The sequence below is a fragment of the Camelus bactrianus genome, chromosome 8, assembly GCF_048773025.1.
Source record: "Camelus bactrianus isolate YW-2024 breed Bactrian camel chromosome 8, ASM4877302v1, whole genome shotgun sequence".
Classification (NCBI taxonomy): domain Eukaryota; kingdom Metazoa; phylum Chordata; class Mammalia; order Artiodactyla; family Camelidae; genus Camelus; species Camelus bactrianus.
Window position 1 is genome coordinate 1,538,683 of NC_133546.1, and position 18,749 is coordinate 1,557,431.

General features: G+C 55.6%; 1 protein-coding gene and 1 long non-coding RNA gene across 11 annotated transcripts in view; one reads left to right on the plus strand and one right to left on the minus strand.

The window, feature by feature from the left end:
- Positions 1 to 18,749, minus strand: part of KIF25 (kinesin family member 25) — a 44,532-nt gene that overhangs the window by 18,341 nt on the left and 7,442 nt on the right. For 6 of the 10 annotated variants that reach the window (XR_012508440.1, XM_074367975.1, XM_074367974.1 and 3 more), the window contains exons 2-6: positions 15,522 to 15,644; positions 13,107 to 13,374; positions 12,563 to 12,669; positions 9,160 to 9,248; positions 7,243 to 7,279 (exon numbers count right to left, since the gene is read on the minus strand). Coding sequence is in view for 9 of the 10 variants with exons in the window: in XM_074367975.1 (XP_074224076.1) it covers positions 7,243 to 7,279; positions 9,160 to 9,248; positions 12,563 to 12,669; positions 13,107 to 13,374; positions 15,522 to 15,644 (624 nt within the window). In the remaining variant the exon portion in view is untranslated. Of the gene's footprint in view, positions 1 to 423; positions 2,411 to 7,242; positions 7,280 to 9,159; positions 9,249 to 12,562; positions 12,670 to 13,106; positions 13,790 to 15,521; positions 15,645 to 18,749 lie in introns of those variants that run through there. The other 4 variants (XM_074367976.1, XM_074367981.1, XM_074367982.1 and 1 more) reach the window with 4 other exon arrangements.
- Positions 2,511 to 7,599, plus strand: LOC141578310 (uncharacterized). Its single transcript, XR_012508445.1, has 3 exons — positions 2,511 to 2,642; positions 4,570 to 4,873; positions 6,505 to 7,599. It is a non-coding gene; the product is annotated as an uncharacterized LOC141578310 (long non-coding RNA).

The window sequence follows — 18,749 nt, forward strand, 5'->3', positions numbered from 1 at the left end:
CCTCTGTAACGAGCTTTGCTGGGACGCAGCCCCACCCTGCGCACAGACTGCCTGTGGGGTTCAGTCAACAGCTTTGCTGAGTCACTGAGACAGACAACATATGGCCCCAAAAACCACAGTGTTCACTCCCCGGCCCTTCAGAGGGAGAGTCTGCCAAGCCCTGACCAACAAGTCAGATCAGCAGAGAAACACAGAGGTCCCACCTGTAAGTTACCCGGCCAGGCGGCCCGGGTGGCCTGACCTTCCCAGGAGGGCTCAGATGTTCATAAGGCAAAAGGGCTCCAACTCGGACACCGGTGTAATTATAATTGATGGAACTAAAGGTTTGTTTTTCAAAAGCATCAACGTTTGATCTTGCTGAACTATTTTTTCAGTGACATCCTATGTGAAGAGAAGCAAAGGAAATTTCAGCAAGAAATGCACCTGGGTTTCACCAAGCAAAGGGAAAGTAATCTTCTGAGCGGCTCCAATTCCAAACAAAATGCCAATCGTGAAGCAGAGCCCCGGGCAGAGAAGGATCTCCATGCCACACGGCCACAGCGCCGCGCAGCCTGCAGAAGCCTGGCTGCTCCACAGTCGTAACTGCCCCGTCGTCACCTGCATGACATATCTCTCTGCAAAATAAATACATGTCCCAAAACTGGCGTATCTGGGTTTTGTGGACAAAAAAACGTTGCCTGCCATTCCAGTAAAGAACGAATGCTGCCTGCCTTCAAGGTGTCAGCCAAGCAGCCCCGGGCTGGGCCCCCGCGGGGACTCAGGATGGAGAAAGAGGAGGACACCGGCCCTGAACAGTTCAGGTGCGCGGAACGCAGCGATGTCAGCGAGCCCAGACTCTTGCGTCTCCCCATACACAGAAAAGCACTAAAACTGTTAACTTGAGATGCTGTTTTTGTGTTCAGCAGTAAGTTTTTGATGTTCGACTACATTTTTTTCAGTAAAACCACGTACCCGCCCCACGCGCCTCGCCTCGCCAGAGCAGCCCCTCCTGAGAGGCTGTCTCCTGGGCTCGAGTCCACAGTAAGGCCCCCGAATAAAGCGTAACTCGCAACTTGGAGGCTGTGCGCTTGTCTTCAGGTGGCAGTTTTAAAGGCACGGGCTGTGGAGTCCGCACCTGCTTGTTCTGAGGCTGTGGCTGTTAGTCAGTTATTTGCCGCTGAAAGCCAGCCGGATCCTGGGCAGCTGGGGGAGAGGATGCAGCCGCACTCGGACACTGCAGGGCCGCCTGGTGCTCAACGCTGAATCACCGGCGAGGTGAGCCTCCGCCGTCTCATAATCAGAGGTCAGTGCTCTAGGAATCGTTAGCCTTGGCTGCAATCGATTGTCAACTCAGCCTTTTCCCTGGAGCGTCTCTGCCTGGTGCCCCCTCCACACTGGCCGCCTCGCCTGCCAGGGGCCTCGTCAGCGCGCAGGCCAGTGGAGCGGCCCCAGCCATCCGCCAGCGGGTCTCTCCACCCCCAGCCTCAGGCACGCCTGGCTTACTCCTGACATCACAGCCTTAAAAGTATTTCCAAAACGCAAACTCAACAAGAGGGAGCAGATGAAATCACTGAGGCCAGAGGGGAAGTTTAAGGAGGCGTGAGTGAGGCGGTGTGTGCAGTCTTAAGTGAGGGGTGACTTACGTCCTGATTTCAAGTGACCCACCGGACGTGTCCCTGGGGGTCCTTGGCTACCTCAGCGGACAGTTTCAGGGAACAAATGGGGACAGACACTGGTCACAGTGGCTTTGGCCTCTTGGGTGTGGTAGGGTGAGTGGCCAGGTCGTGGATCGTGGCACACGGCTGCCACGACCGACTGGGACGGCCCCCTCTGACGACCACGGGAGGCCGTGCCTGTGCCCCAGTGTGGTAGTCCCCCAGGAGGCTGACTCTCTGGGGCGTCACTGACCTGGAGTCCATTCCTCCACGGAGCCCGGTCACACACAGGCAGCTCTCCCGGGAGCCGCAGTCCCGGGGCACTATCTCCCACCACGGGGAAGACGTCGATCCAGCCACAGGCTCTGGCCACAGCTGCAGCCACGAGGACTCTGGTTTGGTGGCATCTGGACACCAGTGCACTGTTGGCCAGGCTGCCTCTTCTGAGGACCACCTCCCAGGAAGGCTCCCCTCGACTGAACCTGCACTTCCCCTCTTTCATGTCCGCGTGTCTGGAACAACGCGTGAGTCGCCTCACTTGGTTGGAAGGTGTCACTTCTTTACTGGGTTTTTAAGAGACATTATCTTGCATGCTATTGACTTACGGAATTATTTCCATTCCCACAGTGAACCTGGGTTAAGTAAATTATTGGCAAAAGCAGTCAGTCTCTGAGGATAACCTGCCCCCAAACAAACAAGCTAGAAGTGCGTGTGTCACCCTTTGGTCACTCACATGACAGATACGTAGGGAGAGATGTCTGTGCCACATCCAGAACCTAGTCTCAGGTGGAACAGAAGGACACACACCTGCCCGGCCAAGCCACAGCCCAGCGATGCCGACAGTTTTAACAAATAAGTGACAGAGAATGACAGGAAGTGCCATTAAGGACCACGAAGAAGAACACAGATGTGGTGAGACCATGTGAAGACAGCGGTCCCCGTTGGACGGACACCAGGAAAGGCCCTTCTGAGGCCGCGATGCGTACGCTGAACGCAGAGGACAAGTAGGTGAGCATGTGCGGGTGGAAGAGCGCCTGGGTGGGGGAAGGGCAGGTGCTGAGGCTCGGAGGCAGCACAGGGCTTGTCGGGTTCAAGGCCATCAGAGGGGACAATCAGGACCTCGCCCTGGGAAGTTTATGTTTGAGATCCGAACGTGCTGTCCCAGAGACAGTGCAGCTGAACCAGGAAACTGTTCTTCCGCATCTGATTATCAAACCAGCGGATGTAAGTTAAATGACAAACACAAATGGGTGACCAAGGCTACAGTCCCCGAGAAGCAGGGCAGAAGCCAGACTCTCCGTCTGAGGCTGATGTGTTTACAGGTTGAATCCAAGAGTCGTAAGTGTGGAATTAGATTACAAATTGAAATGAAGTGCTGACTTACACATCCCATACAAAATCAAACTCTCTTTAGACTTTTGGAAATAAAAACATAACGCGGAAGCCAAGGGTTACAGTGTCCCAGAACAGACCCTCACATTTTCAGCAGATCGGCCGACAGGAAGCCCTTCAGCAAACAGGTCTATTCACTTAAAAAATGACTCAGATGCTGCTGATTTTCTGAAACATAATCCAGAATGCTCCAATCGAAAGAAATTTTATCTTATTTTGATGGGTGAAATATTTTTTTAAACCCTCAAACTTCTGAGTTTGAAGACGCAGTGGCTATTTGACAGGGAGGGTGCAGACTGTCGGTAACAGAGAACCCCGGGGGGGCTCAGCCGCCGGGGCGCCCTCCCGTGGACGGTTCCCGCAGCGGCCAGGTGCCCTCAGAGCTGGGGACGTAGAAAAGGCGGGAACTTGACCACAAATACTCCACGTCTTCACCCATAAAAGGCGAGGGTAGTAAAACGAGCTCAAGTCCTCCGATTAACTCAAATCCCTAATAATGAGAATTAACTGGCCTCCTCCTGCTCGGCTCAGTCATCCCAGTCCTCCAGGCAACACACAGTGTATCGAACGATAGGAGGAAAACTCCTTTAAAGCGAGATTTTAAAGTGCTTATTTCCAGAGACTCTGTCAGAGGGATTGTATAATAAGCAACAACAGTTTTCAAGGCTTCTTTGTTAAAAAAAAAAAAAGCCATCACTCCATCCACTGCCACTACTTTAAAAAGAGCTGCTGAAGTTTCCGACATGTCACCATGAGACTGACTCAGACGACAGGCCTTGGGGGAAAGTGCACGGTACTTGGAGATCAGCTCAACGTGAAGGCACCTCAGAACCGTCACTGTGCGCCAGGGGCCCGCGACCTCCGCGTTCAACGGAAACGACCAACATTCGCTCGAAGGCCAGCACTCCCTGTGCTCTCTACACTCACTTTGCGGCAGGCACCACAAAGCTAGAATGAAGCCTCCGCCCAACGCCTTTTCCTTATGGAGACGCCCAAACACCCGCCCGGAGGAAGCAGCTGAACGCGCCGTCCCCCAGCCTTTCGACTCTCGGCCAGTCTTGTCCGGGATACGCTCGTACTCAGCCCACCTCCGTGCGCTCTGGCGTGTTTTTAATTAAATATCAGACAACGCATCGTTCGATCTCAGTCTGTATATCTAACCAGTAAGGACTTTTGTTTTCCTTTTTGAAGTTTTAATTTTTATTGAAGTATAACCGGCTTACAATGGTGCGTCAGTTTCTGGTGTACAGCACAGTCACTCATCACACCTGCATGTGCACATGCACATACACATTCCTCTTCATGTTCCTTTTCACTATAGGCCATTACAAGGGGCTGAATGTAGTTCCCTGTGCTGTGCAGCAGGACCTTGTTGTTTATCTATTTTATACATAGCAGTTAGTGTCTACAAGCCCCAAACTCCCAACTTAACCCCCACCTCCTCTCTCCCCCTGGTAAACACAAGTGTGTTTTCTTCATCTGTGAGTCTGTTTCTGTTTTGCAAATAAGTTCGTGTCTTTTTCTTTTCTTTTTTTTCTCTTAGATTCCACATATAAGTGACACCATAATTTTTCTTTCTGTGTCTGGCAAACCTCACTCAGTATGACGATGTCCAGGTCCATCCAGGCTGCTGCAAATGCCATCATCCTTTTTCATGGCTGAGCAGTATTCCACGGTATATATATGCCACCACTTCTTTATCCAGTCGTCTGTCGATGGACACTTAGGTGGCTTCCATGTCTTGGTGATTGTAAATAGCGCTGCCTTCAACACTGGGGTGCGTGTGTCTCTTCGGATTAGAGTTCCCTCTGGATATACGCCCAGAAGTGGGATTCCTGGGTCATATGGTAAGTCTATTCCTAGTCTTTTGAGGAATCTCCACACTGTTTTCCATAGTGGCTGCACCAAACTGCATTCCCACCAGCAGTGTAGGAGGGTTCCCCTTTCTCCACAGCCTCTCCAGCATTTGTCATTTGTGGACTTTTGAACGACGGCCATTCTGACTGGTGTGAGGTGATACCTCAGTGTAGTTCTGATCGCACTTCTCTGATGATAAGCGATACTGAGCATTTCCCATGGGCCTCTTGGCCGTCTGTGTCTGCACTGGGGACTTGCTTGCTTAGGACTCCTGCCCATTTTTGGATTGGGTTGTTTATCTTTTTGTTACTGAGTTGTGACATGACCTTCCTCTGGCTGGTGGTGAGGTAACAGGGCGATGTCCTGGGAAATTCAGTCATCAGCCTTCTGATTCCAACCAGTCTGGCATCTGCCTGCCATGGTCAGCATGTTGTCACTAAGAAAGAACCGTTCTGACTCCCTTTCTTCCCCTTCCTCCTCTTCTGGGCTTCCTCCTCGGGCAACGTGAGTCTTTAGACGTCAGTTTGAAAGTTGGAAAGATGCTGCTTTAATGCTGAGAATCAACACTCCCTTCCTGGGCCACAGCCACACATTTGGGGAGCCCTCACCATGGGCAGCAGACGGCCCGCTGCCGCCCACTGCCACAGGAGAGACTCAGGACAGCAAACCCCTACATAGACCAGCAGGGAGTCTCTCCACTATTTCTTCAGATCATGACCCCTCCCCCCGAAGCCCTCACACCCTGCAGCAGGGACACCCAACAATCCCCTTCAGGACACCTGGGGTTTTTTTTTAACATAAGCTCTGTGCCATTAATCTTACCTTATAAAGTTGACACCAGCCAATACACGTGACATTTCCCTGGTGGTCTCCAGAATGCGTTTCCAGCGGCTCCTCCAGGTCAGGTTCAAAGGAGGACCAGCCCTGGTGTTCCGAGGCTTGTCAGCCCCTCTTGTCTGAGGCACCCCCACTCCCGTCCACTAAGGTTACTCATCAGCTGGAGGGACCAGGTCCTTTGTCCCGTGAGATGTCCCTCACTCTGACTTGGCTGCCTCTCCTTTAAAATGATGGAGGCCAAGGCTCGATTGGCGGCAGGGTCAGCCACGCAGGGCTGCGGGTGGCCTGCCGCACCATGTCCAGGCCCCAGTGTCCCCGAGGCACACTGTCAGTGGGTTGAGAGGGGCCCCCGCCCCCACTGTAAAGACCTCATCAGCCCCTGGGGTCTAACACCTGCTGATGGCTGTTATCTAGAGCCATGAGGGGTTTCAAACGGGGTTTTCCTTCTTTTTTTATAAGCAACAGAAATTTACTGCTCACTGTTCTGGAGGCTGGACGCCCGAGATCATGGTGCCAACACGATCGTGCTCTGCTGAGCGTCCCCTCCAGCCGCAGATGGCTGGCCCTGGCTGCCCCCACCGCTGGACAGAGAGCCGCCCTGCTCTGCTCTCTCCTTATAAGGGCGCTGCCCCCCAAAAGGCGACCTTCTACTCTTATCATCTACTCTGAATTTATTCTAGAATCTGCTCCTTAGAAAAACTCCCTCAACGGCTCATTTTCCCTGAAGTGCATTTCATGTGGGAAGAGCCGCGTAACGTTTAATTCTTTCTGTCTCGTTTTTAAGGCTAACGGAGGGTGCTCCAGCAGGCTCCAAGGGAGAGAGTGAGGTGTACAAGTCATGACGATTATGAACCGAAGGCCTACACGAGTGTGTGTGCCAGCCTGCCTCGGCCACCTTCTCAGCCCCCCGTCCTGCCCACGCCGCGGGCGTCCCACTAGGTGGGTCCGCGCTCTGCGACACGACCCCTGCCCCCGACGCCCCCTCGCTGTCTGGCACAGCCGTGTCCAGGCCCACCCGACACACGTGAACCCATGATGACCCCCGTGTCTAGAGACCACGTCTGGGTCCTCACTGCTGCTGCGAGGCCTTTTCAACAAAGACGAGAAGCGTGTGAGTTCCAGGGGAGCGCGGAGCCGCGGCTCCCGGGAGGCGGGCCTGCTTCGGTCCGAAACCGCAGAGCCCTGCTTGGCCTGGTCGCACCTCACCTGTGTTTCCTTCCCTGGGCTCCAAGTTGAGGGCTCAGTCCTAGGGGCCCGGGCTGATTCGGGGGCCGGGCAGTGAGCGAGCGGAGTGACCGTCCTCACTCTCACGGCGGCGAGGCCCGGCGTGGGGGGAGCACCCCGGCGCCCCGGGAGCCGCGGGGCTGGAGCGGCCGCGCTGGCCAGCAGGCCGCGCGTGAAGGAGGAGCTGTTCTACACCCGTTCAGACCCGGAGCCGCTCTCAGCGGCAGAAGAACCAGGGAAACAGTTGAAGCACCAGACGGAAAGTTTCCAAACAGAACCTGTTAGGGGAGTCACTTACATCATCCACGGCATGGGCCACTGCTCCAGACACAGGGCTGCGGGGACAAAGAGACATTCAAACTGTGCATCCCGGCGGCCTTGCTGCCCGTATCCGCTCCCTCCCCGGCCACGGGTTTCCTTCCCGCTCCCCGTCCCCTGACACCGTCTCCCACTTCTCTGTTTTCCACCCCTTTCTTATCTTCCTCTCCCCTCTCCCTGTTACTTTCTCTTGAGACTTTCTCTTTCTCTCCCTCTGGTGTTTTCTATCCCCCAGCGTGTCGTGTGGGAGGGGTACAGACATCCTAGTCCCTCCTGCAGGCACAGCCTGGGTCAGAGTCTTGGGGGCGAGAGATGCAGAAGGGAAGTTTTACCATGGACCTGGGCCTCTGAAGGCAGCTATGAGTCCAGAGAGAGATAACAGGTTTCCAAACTAAAATCAAATAATGTAAATGATACAAGGGCATAAAAATAGTTCATGAAGCCTCACGTGCACTTGTGAGAGGTTGAACAGCCCCGAGGAGCGCACTGTCCGTCGTGTCCCGTGAACTGCCCAGCTCCACGCCTGAAGTGCAGCCACTGCAACTGGGGAGCCACGTTTCTAATTTTGTTTAACTTTTATTCATTTAAAGCCATGTAACCACAGATGGCGGGAAGCTGCCTTATCAGGCAGCACACGAGATGTTTTTCTTTTATTTTTTACTGAAGTGTAGTTGGTGCACGATGTCAGTTTCAGGTGTACAGCACAGCCATTCCGTTGTACATGTATGTAACTTTTTCAGATTCTTTTCCATTACAGCTCATTGTAAGAAACTGAATGTGGTTCCCTGTGCTGCGCAGGAGGCGGCTGTTCATCCGCTTTGTGCAGAGCCGTGTGTGGCTGTTAACCCCCAACTCCTAACCCCCCCGCCCCTCCCCCGCAGTCCGTGCTCTGTGTCTGTGAGTCTGGTTTTGGCTGGTAAATCAGAAGCAGATAAGTAGTGTGCAAGGCAACCTGTGAATACCACACTCACAAGAACATCACACTTCTGCCCCACTGACCGTGGGCTCCCCTGCACCCGGCTGTCAGGGCTGGTCAACGGGGCACGCTCAGCACTAAGGCAGCAAAATGAAAGTCTTGGAGGAAAAAGTTTCCAATTGCTTTCTGTTGGCTACAAAGGTTTGTTTCACACCAGGCTGAGCAAGGGCTTCCTAAAGACCTTCCAAAGGCAAGTGTTAACTGTACTACAGGAAGGTGGGTGAGACGCGGGCGAGGCCCTGAAGAGGAGGGGGGTGTGGGCAGGATGTGGGGAGGCCCTGGGATAAGAGTCAAGCCCCAAGAGCAGAACTATGGGGGCAGGCGTGGACCCCCGAAGGGCCCGCCTCGGGGACGCGGAGCACGGAGCCGGCGGGGGCCTAGGATCCGGAGCTGCTGGCGGGTGGTGGAGTGCAGACTTCCGTGGGGGGTTTGCTTCACTGGGGAAAGAAGTGTGATTTTTCAAGTAAACAGATTTCAGACGGTTGCGTGTTCTTCGTCAATACCATCAAAGCTTTCTCTAAGTCAGAAGCACAAGCCGAACCCTTAATAATCCCCTCCGGGCACCTGGGAGGGTCTGGAGCAAACCAAGAAAAATGCTCCCCGTCCAGGGAAAGGGCCGCCAAGAGCCTGGCCCTGCTAACCCCAGAAAGGAGCCTGACCCCCAGGCAGCAGACCCCGCATGGCACACCTTTCTTGCTCCGACGTTTTAGCCACATTGTAGCCACGTTCCAGAGCGTCTGCTACCTACCCCACTCGTCATTACCAAGGCGGCTGCGCCAGGGAGAGCGGCCCCGCCCGGATGAGAACAGGCTGCTCTGGGACCAGGGCTAGGAAAATGGGAGGGGTGGGGAGTTGCTGCCAATTTCATATTTTTTTCCTTAAAAGACACACACACACACACCCAGTGCAAAAGCAAATTACCTGTTCTGTGAACCTGGACCACGGAACTCATCATCAAAGGGCAGCACAGGGCGGAGCCGGCAGTGCACGCGGATGTTGCCTCTCAGCTCCTACGACGGTGAGACGTTGTCCCCTGAGCACACGGGCCCACGGACCCGACCCGCCGAGGGCAAACCTGAGCAGTGCCTCCCCTGAGGTGTGACCGCCGCACTTCCTGCCACACCTCCACTTGTGAAAAACTCCCTACGCACTAGTGTCAGTATCCTGTTAAGCTTCTTAAAAATTCACCCTTAAATGTGTTCACGTGGCGAATGGTATCACTCGACCGTACGCACCAAGACAACAGCTTTTAACAGCACCCGAGGCTCCGGCTCCCGGGCGTTTCAGAAAGTCTCTGAAATTTGGTGCCGGGGCTCATCACCCAGACCTTCCAGAGGGCCCGTCTGAGCAGTGGCGAATGGGACGTGATGCTGCGGGGGTGGAGACAAAGACTAGGAACCGCCAGACCCGCTACATGGCACCGGGATGGCACCTCGCCCGGCCTGCGTGGAGGGAGGGGCCTGACAGGGCGAGGGCTCACACTGCTTAGGAATACACGTCAAAGTCACGTCCACGTAAGTAATGGTTACGTTGCCGCCCGGCGGTGCTCGGACGCCTGTAATGACGAGGAGATCACCACCTCCCGGCTGAGACTTGAGTCAGGGCTACAGAGCTCCCACGGGGACCGTGCGGACCGCTTCCACCCTTTATCACTTCGGGGCCACACTGAAGAAGTCTGTTCCTCTTCCGCAGGCCAGCTTGTCGGCCACTCCGCCCCGGCGTCCTCTGGAAACCAGCCTGTCCACACATGCCCTCCGGCCCTCGCTGTCAGGGTGTGTCCTCCTTGGTCCTGAAACGGCCAAAATCGACCAGGCCTGTTTTATCCTCCCTGAAGCGCTATGTCCGGAATGAGAGGCACATCCCTGGGTGTGGGTGACAGCATGGCACAGAATGAGGCCACCTACTTCTCTGACCTTCAGATCTTCTTCTGTCAGTGCAGCTGGACCAACCACTGGCTTCCTTGGCAGCCACTGACACACGTGACTGGGCCCGCTGGGGCTCCACGGAAAACCCTACGACCCTGGTGCCCAGGGGACCCACCCAATGGAGCGTCGGCTCCTCCCAGCCCCTCGGACTATGGATACGTCTCCGGGAAAGCATGAGAGACACCAGCGCAGATCAAACTGTCAGAGGCCCAAGCCCAACACGGAGCGCAGAGTTCTGTGGGAGGAGACCTGGCCTGCAGCGGGGAGACTTCACCGAGTCCCAGGACAGAAGAGGGGCTTGCGTCACAGAAGAGGGTGGGATGAGGCCAGAGAAACTGGGAGGAAGTGGGGGGAGGGGTGACGTCCGGTGACCTGGAGTGACTGGCAGACCTCACAGGGAGGGGTGGCCGTCTTCACGTTGTCTGTACCTGGGCGACCAGACGGGTCAGGGAAGTCTGGAGGGTGGGGGCCACGACCCCAGGCCAAGCTGGTCACCTGAGCTTCTGAGCACCAAGGCTGGCACCAGGGTCCACAAAAAGTAACGGTGACAACGCAGACGACGATGATGTCAGCTCCAACACCCCAGGCTGTTTCCACCTAAACACTGATCTCTGCCCACTGGGGACCATGGCTGCTGGCAGTGACTGTCACCTTCCGCACCTTCCCAGACACCTGTGCACCTGGCGCTCTGTGCACAAGGCAGGTTGAGCCTGCCACTCCAGCCTGCGCAAGTATTCTGGGACACTCTTTGCTATTCAAGGTATTTGCTCTCAATTCCTTCCAAACGTGTACCCGCAAGTAAAGCAAACATGCCTTCTTACTTCCGTCAAGTCACTTGTAGTTAGGACCCAAAGAGGCAGGAGCAGAGCCCAGAGGACGTCCCCGGGAGCCTCAGCCCGTTGTCACCCATGCATGGACCGCGGGCCTGGTGGACGGGGCTCCTTGCGGGAAGGGATGCGACACCTCGGGTCCCCCGTCTCCACCGACGCGTGCTCCACTGGTGAGGGCTGCCCTCAGCTCTTACGCTGATGCTCTGTCCATAAATATCTCCCGGGAGGCTCTTTCTGAGGCTGGACGAGGACCAGACACGCCGCATCTCCAATGTCTGCTTCATTTAATACCAGAAGAGGAGACAAGAGCATTTTTATTCTCAGAGCCCCTGCTGCTTCCAGTGAGCACCCCTCTCAGGGGCCCCGCTGAAGTCTCCTCCTTGGCTCCCGGCAAGGTTACCCGCGAGTCCGGGAGCGCGGCCCCTCCTACTGTTTGAAAACTGGGTAAATGGTCTACACTGACCTACTCATGGGCCTGTACAGCTTCTCCAGCCTCAGGTCCCGCAGGAGTGAGGGGGCGGGGTCGGCAGTCTCGTCTGCAGGTTTTCCAGGGGCCACGGAGCTCAGACCACGAGGTGCACTGCCATCTGGGGCAGGGAGTGTCCCCGGGGCCATCAGTCACTTTGCACCTGGCTCCATCTTGGGAAGCCCTGCAGGTGAAAGCTGCAGCCCCTCAGCGCTCTGGGCCCCTCCTGCCACGCCTGGTCTGGACCCAGACAGGGGGCAGTGCTGCCGTGACGAGCAGGTAAGGCCACGCTGCGAGAAGCCAGTGCACAGCCGGCGCTCAGCCACGTCATCGCCGTCAGAGGGCTGGGCCACAGGAGCACAGGAGCCACGAATGAGGACCCGGGGACGGTCAGCATGGGGACGGGAGGCACTCTGAGAAAGCAGGCTTCTCGGGCTTCAGGAAAACAGAACGTGGAGACACCGGCCAAGGTCCTCCCTTTTCACCGTGGGTAACGGTCCAACCCCATGGAAGCAAACTCGTCAACTGAATCTTCATCCCCAGCAGCCTCGGGCTGGCAAGTGGGAACCAGAGTCTCCATTTTAAACGTCACAGGGTCTCAGATCTCACTCCTTGAAGTCAGCAGGTGGGGGCGTAGCCCAGAGGAGGGGCGCGTGCTTGGCGTGCATCAGGTCCTGGGTTCGATCCCCGGGACCTCCGTTAAATGGAAAAAATGGCTCAAAAAAAAGTCAGCAAGTGACAAAAGAGAAGCAGCTGATGAGAGCTGGCAAAGAGGGGCTGCAGCCCCTGACCACCGGCGTCTCAGGGGCACCTCACGCTCCAAACAGTTCCTGGACCCCCACTCCAGCCTCTCCATCTCTGCCGGTCTCCCCTTCACCGTCTACTGCTCACCCTCACACCCCCGGCCCAGCACGTCCAGGCAGGGGGTCCCACAGGTGCGGCTCTGGTCACCTCTGCCCCTGTGCACACCAGCCTGGCCCGGGCCACCGCCCCTCTCCAGCGCACACGAGGCCTCCCGCCCTGATGTGCGGTCCCCGGTCGTTCCCTGCTGCTTCCTCTGAACCACAGGGTGGACAGGGTCTCGGGGGACAAGGGGCACCTACCACCAGAGTGTTGTGCAGCCGCCTGCGCTCACGCCTCTCCTGCTGATACCGCTCGGTCATCTCCTGCAGGGACCGCTCCAGACACCCTGCCTCCAATGGCCCCGCGGCTGAAAGAACCAGTCCACCCACGTTGGAGTAGCTTCCCCGACAGGGTCCCCAGGCCACGGCCACTCCTTCCTGCCCCCAGCGCTGGGGACATGGGCCCTGGGCACTTGGGTCACTCGAAATAAAGTATCTGTCAGCCTCCTAGAAAGACATGTGTCTCAGGGTCGTGGCACTACGTTCCCGACTTCATAGCGGGCTCGGCGTGCAGACGAGGGGGGGACCAGGGGAGGAAGGGGGATCTAGGGGGCTGTCAGGTGGGGAGTCACCCCTGTGGGTACCAAGGACCAGAGCTTAAAGTGATCAACGATCCCCCAAGTAGAGGAGGAGGCTGTGAAAGGAAGGGAGAGCTCCAGACTTCAGGAAAACCTGACACGGGCTCAACTCAGGGACAGGGTCAAGGTCAAGAAGGTGTAGTGAGGTCAGCGGAGCAAAGGAGTACCTCCCTCAGGGCGGCAGTGCCGGAGAGTGGAGGCGCTGGGCCATCTGGGACCTGCTTCTGCCCTCGGGGTCAAAGGAGATGGACTCTGAAACCAGACCGGCTCTTTGTCGGTCGGGGCCACCGTCTTACGTGGCAGGGCCTCGTGGCAGAGTGGAGCCCTCTGGACGGCCGTCACTATTTCAGAAAGACAGTCCCGCTGAGCATGCTGGTACCTCTGGAAAAGGCCCAGAGACCAGGAGTGAAGCGCCTCCACGTCTCGTTTCAGTCTCTGCAAAACAGGAGCAGACACAAGTGATGCGATGACTATCACCACTGGTCAGCACGGTGCGACCACACGAGCCCCACAGTAACGCACGAGCTCGATCTGTCCTTAACCAGAGGCTCTGGCCACTGTCGCGGGTGGAGTGCTTCCACAGTGCACCCGCCCAGGCTCCCTTCCCGACGTTCTGATCCAATAGACCAGGGGTCAGCTCTTCCCAAAGCAGCATGTGCGACTATATGTTTACACATTAGATGTATTTCAGAAAATCGAGCCCCCCGCCCGCTCCTCCAGGAGGACAGCTCGCTCGCTGCAGGTGGAGAAGCGCTCCCCGCGGACGTTTCTCTGTGGGCTGTTTACTTCCCTGTGACTCTGGCACCGTCCCACGGTCTCTGCGTCACCCGCCCGCCTTTCACGGGAACAAAGCTCTGATGTGCTCTCCAGACCACCCCCTGGAAGCTGTGCTATCCGGAGCCAGGGTGCGAACAATGCAGGGCGGGGTATAAACGTGCAGAATGGAATTCCAGGTCCACAAACACGACAGCGTTCAGAGAACTTTGGGAACAATGCAACTGATAAGTCGTATCTTACACGTAAGGCCCCCTTTTTACTTCCTGAAATTACTTGCAGGTTTTTTGGCTTGAAGACACGTCCACAGAACGAAAGAACGCAGGTGCTACTGTTTAACGCCGCTATCAAACGCTCAAGTCACAAAACTTAACTGGACTCAAACAGATGTTCTTTGTCTCTTTTGTTAAGTCTTTTTTGCTATAAAATGGAGATAATTTCATCTGTTCGGGGAACATTTTGATAAAACATCAAAACTAAATTGAATTTTAAAGTATTTTTTACTATATGACATGCAGATAAAGTTATATACTTTATTCAACGATGGATTGATTTCACTCAGTTGGAAGAGAATAAAGAATTAATTCTATATAAACCCATTCTAAATACAGTTATGCACTTCATGGCTGGGGGGCACACAAACAAACCGCCCCTGAGGGCCAGCTAATCTTGTCTGCAGATGGAGGTGTCACTGTTGTAATGATGACCTTTTTCCTTCTACACTGTTTGTAACAGAAGGTGAACAAAGCTCTTCATCAGCGGTGTCCACCTTGGAGAAGGGGGTGGGTGTGTGGAATCCGGCTTCCCAACGTCTCTGACGAGCCCCACTTCGCCAGACACGTACAAACCAGGTTTCCACTTGACAGCAGTGACAGTGAGAGCAGCTGTGACAGAACGTTCGACAACCCTGTAAGTGCAGCACAGCCTCGGGAAACGGGCGCGATGCATCGTGGCCAAAACGCCTCTGCCTGTTTCTGCACAGCCTCCCCATCATTTTTTGAGGTTTGACCTTCTATTTACTGTGGATGAAAAATACTGCGGCCACATCAGTAAACAAGGATGCTGTGCCATCACGTCATCAGCCGCTACCGCCGCCCCCGACAGCGAGCAGAGGGAACTCAGCACGCAGACCAGCAGGCAGCCGGGCTCCGCAGCACCCCCAGCGGTGCCCCCTGAGGGGACTCAGGATGGGAAAGAAGAGGGCACTGGCCCTGGACAGCCAGGTGGACATCAAAGGAGTGATTTCAGTGGGCCCAGACCTTTGCGCCTTCCCACGCCTAGAGAAGCACTAAATCCCTTAACTTGAAATACCTGGTTTTCTATAATTAACAGTCATCTTTTGATGTTCCAACTACCTGGCCTTTGTTGCAAAAAAAACGCCTACATCTCCTGGCTCCTCCCTTGCCACTCTGGAACAGACTCTTAGAGCCATCCGAGAGGCTGTGTCCCGGCTCCCGTCCTCAGGAAGTCACCGAATAAAACAAAACTCTCAAGTTTCAGGTTGTGCATTTAATTCAGTCAATATTGTTAGAAAGCACAACTCCCAGAGTGAAGACCATCTGCAACTGATTATGAAAACGGCGATAATTTTATTAATACGCAAGACCAGGTCAGTCACCCGTGATGGAAAATCCACGCCAGCTACACTGAGGGGCTTTGCTTCCTTAAACTAAGGCTGCTTTTCATTGCATAGGAGGAGATCTAATCTGACAGGCACCGCATACACAGTCCACGGGGAAGTGGCCCCCACCAGCGACTGAGCACAAGCAGTCGCCATGTCTGCAAGGACGGACTTCGGGGGCATTTACCTGAGCAACGAGGCGGAGTCGGCTCGCGGCCAGGGGCCCAGGTCTCTGCAGGGGCTTCTGGTCCCCGCACTGCACGCGCACCTGGGCGGCCTCGCCACCACTTTTCTCGATCATTTCTCGGTACTGTTGTGGAAGAAAAAAAGGAGAAGATGATTCAGAGTCTTAAATCCTCGGAAATGAAACAGGTGCTTTTTCTCTTGGGGGAGAACACTTACCGACTGTCCACTGGGCCCCAGTCTGCACACCAGGGGCTGCTGACCAGGCTGCAGGCAACTTCAGACCCACCCTGCGGGGCTGTGTGGGCACCAGGGTCCCAGGCAGGGTCTGAGGGCACCAGAAGGGCCGGTGCACAGGGAACAGCAATGGACAAGCCCAGAGGGTGGGGGGACCAGCAGCTGGACAGAAGCCTAGAGGCTCCCACCAGCTTTGGTGAGAGGGGTGAGACACAGGGGTTTAAGGACAGGACTGAGGCCGTGGGGGACACTCAGTGCAGGTCCATGTGCAGAGATCCCCCTGGGTGCTTCAGGGGGAGGACAGGTGTGGAGGGACAGACCTCACAGTGAGGCGGGAAGCCCCATAAAAAGACAGGGAGGACCCCCAGGCAGGGCCACTGCTCTCCTGCCGGCACCATCCAGTTCCCTGGCCCAGAGGCTCTACCTCAATTTTTGCCTTTGAAACGGCTTACTTACCCCTAAAATTCTATTGGTTCCCTGAGCTCACTTCTGATTGGTTATTTCCTTCACTCCTGATTGGTCCATTTCCCTAACTTCTGATTGGTCCATTTGTAGTACTTCATTTGCATGGAGCTCACTCCTGATTGGTTATTTCTCTCACTCCTGATTGGTCCAATTCCCTCACTCCTAATTGGTCCATTTCCCTCACTCCTGATTGGTTATTTCCCTCCTGATTGGTCCATTTCTATAAAACTTGTTCCTAATTAGTCAACTTTCGTTATATATCATTTGCATATGATGTTGCAAAGTGTAAATTGGCAGCCTATAAAAGCCTGTGTAAAGCTACAGACGGGGTCCAGAGCTTGGAGTGTTAACTCCTCTGGGCCCACTGGCGTAATAAACCTGAGTTCTCCAGCTCTCTGAGTGCTGGTTGGTCTCTTGCCCAGATCCAGGTTGCTGTCACCGCTGAGCTGTAACACCGAGCTGTAACACATTTTTCCACAACAGCAGGAAGCCAGGGGTGGTCTGGACGTCAGACCATCACAGCAGGGACAGATGGATGGGTCCACACACTCAGATGACCCTGACAGGACAGGACAGGACTGTGGGGGGATGAGACAGGCCCCTTACAGCTGCCGGGAGGGACACTGGCCCGAGCTGCGGCCATGGAGGGGCCAGGAGGTGCCCCTGTCCTGTGGCAAAGTTAACAAGCTGGGATTTCTGCTTTGTTTGGCTTTGTTTCCCACGGGGTTTATTTAGGTGTCTGTGTTGTCACACTGTTCTTACAAGCCACCAACCACCGCCAAGAGTTTCTCCCTCTGATCGGCATCCCACGCCCCCACCCAGTGAAAACACAGGTCAAACCAACAACGGCTGGGGGTCAGAGTGGGAACACGTCACGCAGACACAGAGGATCCAATTCCAGCAGCTCGAGGGGCCGGGCTAACCACGTCGGACCTCGAGTGGGAGCAGATGTGGGCTACAGAGACGAAGATGCTCTGTCTCTTACTTATTGAAAAAGACTGCAGGGGACTCAGTACAAGTGCCCCACAATTCACAGGCTTTATCGGACGTGGCATGTCTGATGGCCTTAAACGTAAAAAGTTTTTTCACCTAAATGATGCTTAGCAAGACAGCTGGTGTTCCCCAAACAGAGAGCACATCACAAACAGATCTAAGCGGCGCTGCTCTGCACGCTGACCCTGCAGGCGGCCTGCGGGCCCCACAGCACTGGGCTGGACAGCCACTCCAGCAGTTCGGCAGCCACACCCCCAAGGGACACCTGCGGTGACCCGAGCAGCACGGGGGTCCTGTGTCCAGGACGCCGGCCTCACCAGCTCTGTGAAGTGCAGTGGAGACAAAGTGGGGTCAGCTTATGGAAGCTCAGGCTTAGACGGGCCGGTGTTTGAGACAGGCCACCTTACACAGGTGCTGGGATGTGCCAGTAAATCACCAGCTTAAAAATGAGCCAAGAAACCCATATTCCCTTAATTTAAGAGGTGGTACAGATAGCCACAGTAATCAGCAAATTTAGTGCAACTGTTTTCAATGAACCTGGAGGGGAGTCAAGAGTCTGCAGACGGCCCCCACTGAGGGGCTCGGACCTCACAGAGGTGGAATTTAAGGATGAGGACACTCCAGCATCGGTTATTTAATGGGGGCATGTGCGTCCCTAATCTGCTGTGATCAAGTACCACACACAGGGTAAAACAGCAGAAATGTTCTTTCTCCCTCCTGGAGGCCAGGCTTCCAGAATCATCCAGGTGTGGGCGGAGCTGCATGCCCCTGAGGCTGAGGGGCTCCTTCCCACCTCTTGCGGCCTGTGTCGGCGTCTCCCGACGTCTCCCTGATTTCCTTCACATCACTGCCACCTCCCTCTTATCAGGACACTTGGGGGCACTGAGGGGCCCCCAATAGCCCAGCATCACCTCCCACCTCAAGTTCCACCATGTCTGCAGAGACCCTCTCCCCAGAGAAGGTCACATCCACAGGGTCCAGAACTGGAACCTGGCATCTTTGGGGCCACTTTTCGGCTCACCAAAGGCAGCAACGGCGAATCACACAGGAGTAAGACAAGTCAGCCTCCACCTAACGTTCTCCACTTGTTCTCCACTGTTCCTTCCTTCCCACCGTGAGGAGCACGCCTGTGGGAGACGTGGGGCAGAGGTGTCTGAGGGCCCCCTTCTCTGTCTTGGCGAGGCAGGCAGATGGCGTGGGCAGGATTGCTCAGAGGCTTGTCTCTCGGCCGAAGGGCGAGGCCGCAGTGACCTCAGTGCGGGCTGCAGCGGAAGCACCCCGCATGCCGACGCCTGCACTGGGATGGAGTGAGCCCGGACCTAGGTCATCCCCAGGACAGCCGGCTAGACAGCGCCAGCACCTCACTAAATTGTCACTAATGCCTGTGGGCAGAGATGAGCAGCAGCCAGGAGCCAAGCCCGGCTCGAGTAAGAAGACACATGAAACATCAGCGAAAGCGTCCCCACTGGACGGAAAACAGCAGGAGCATGAGCCCCCACCCCTCCCCGGCAGAGACAGACTGGGCTCCGCGGCACAG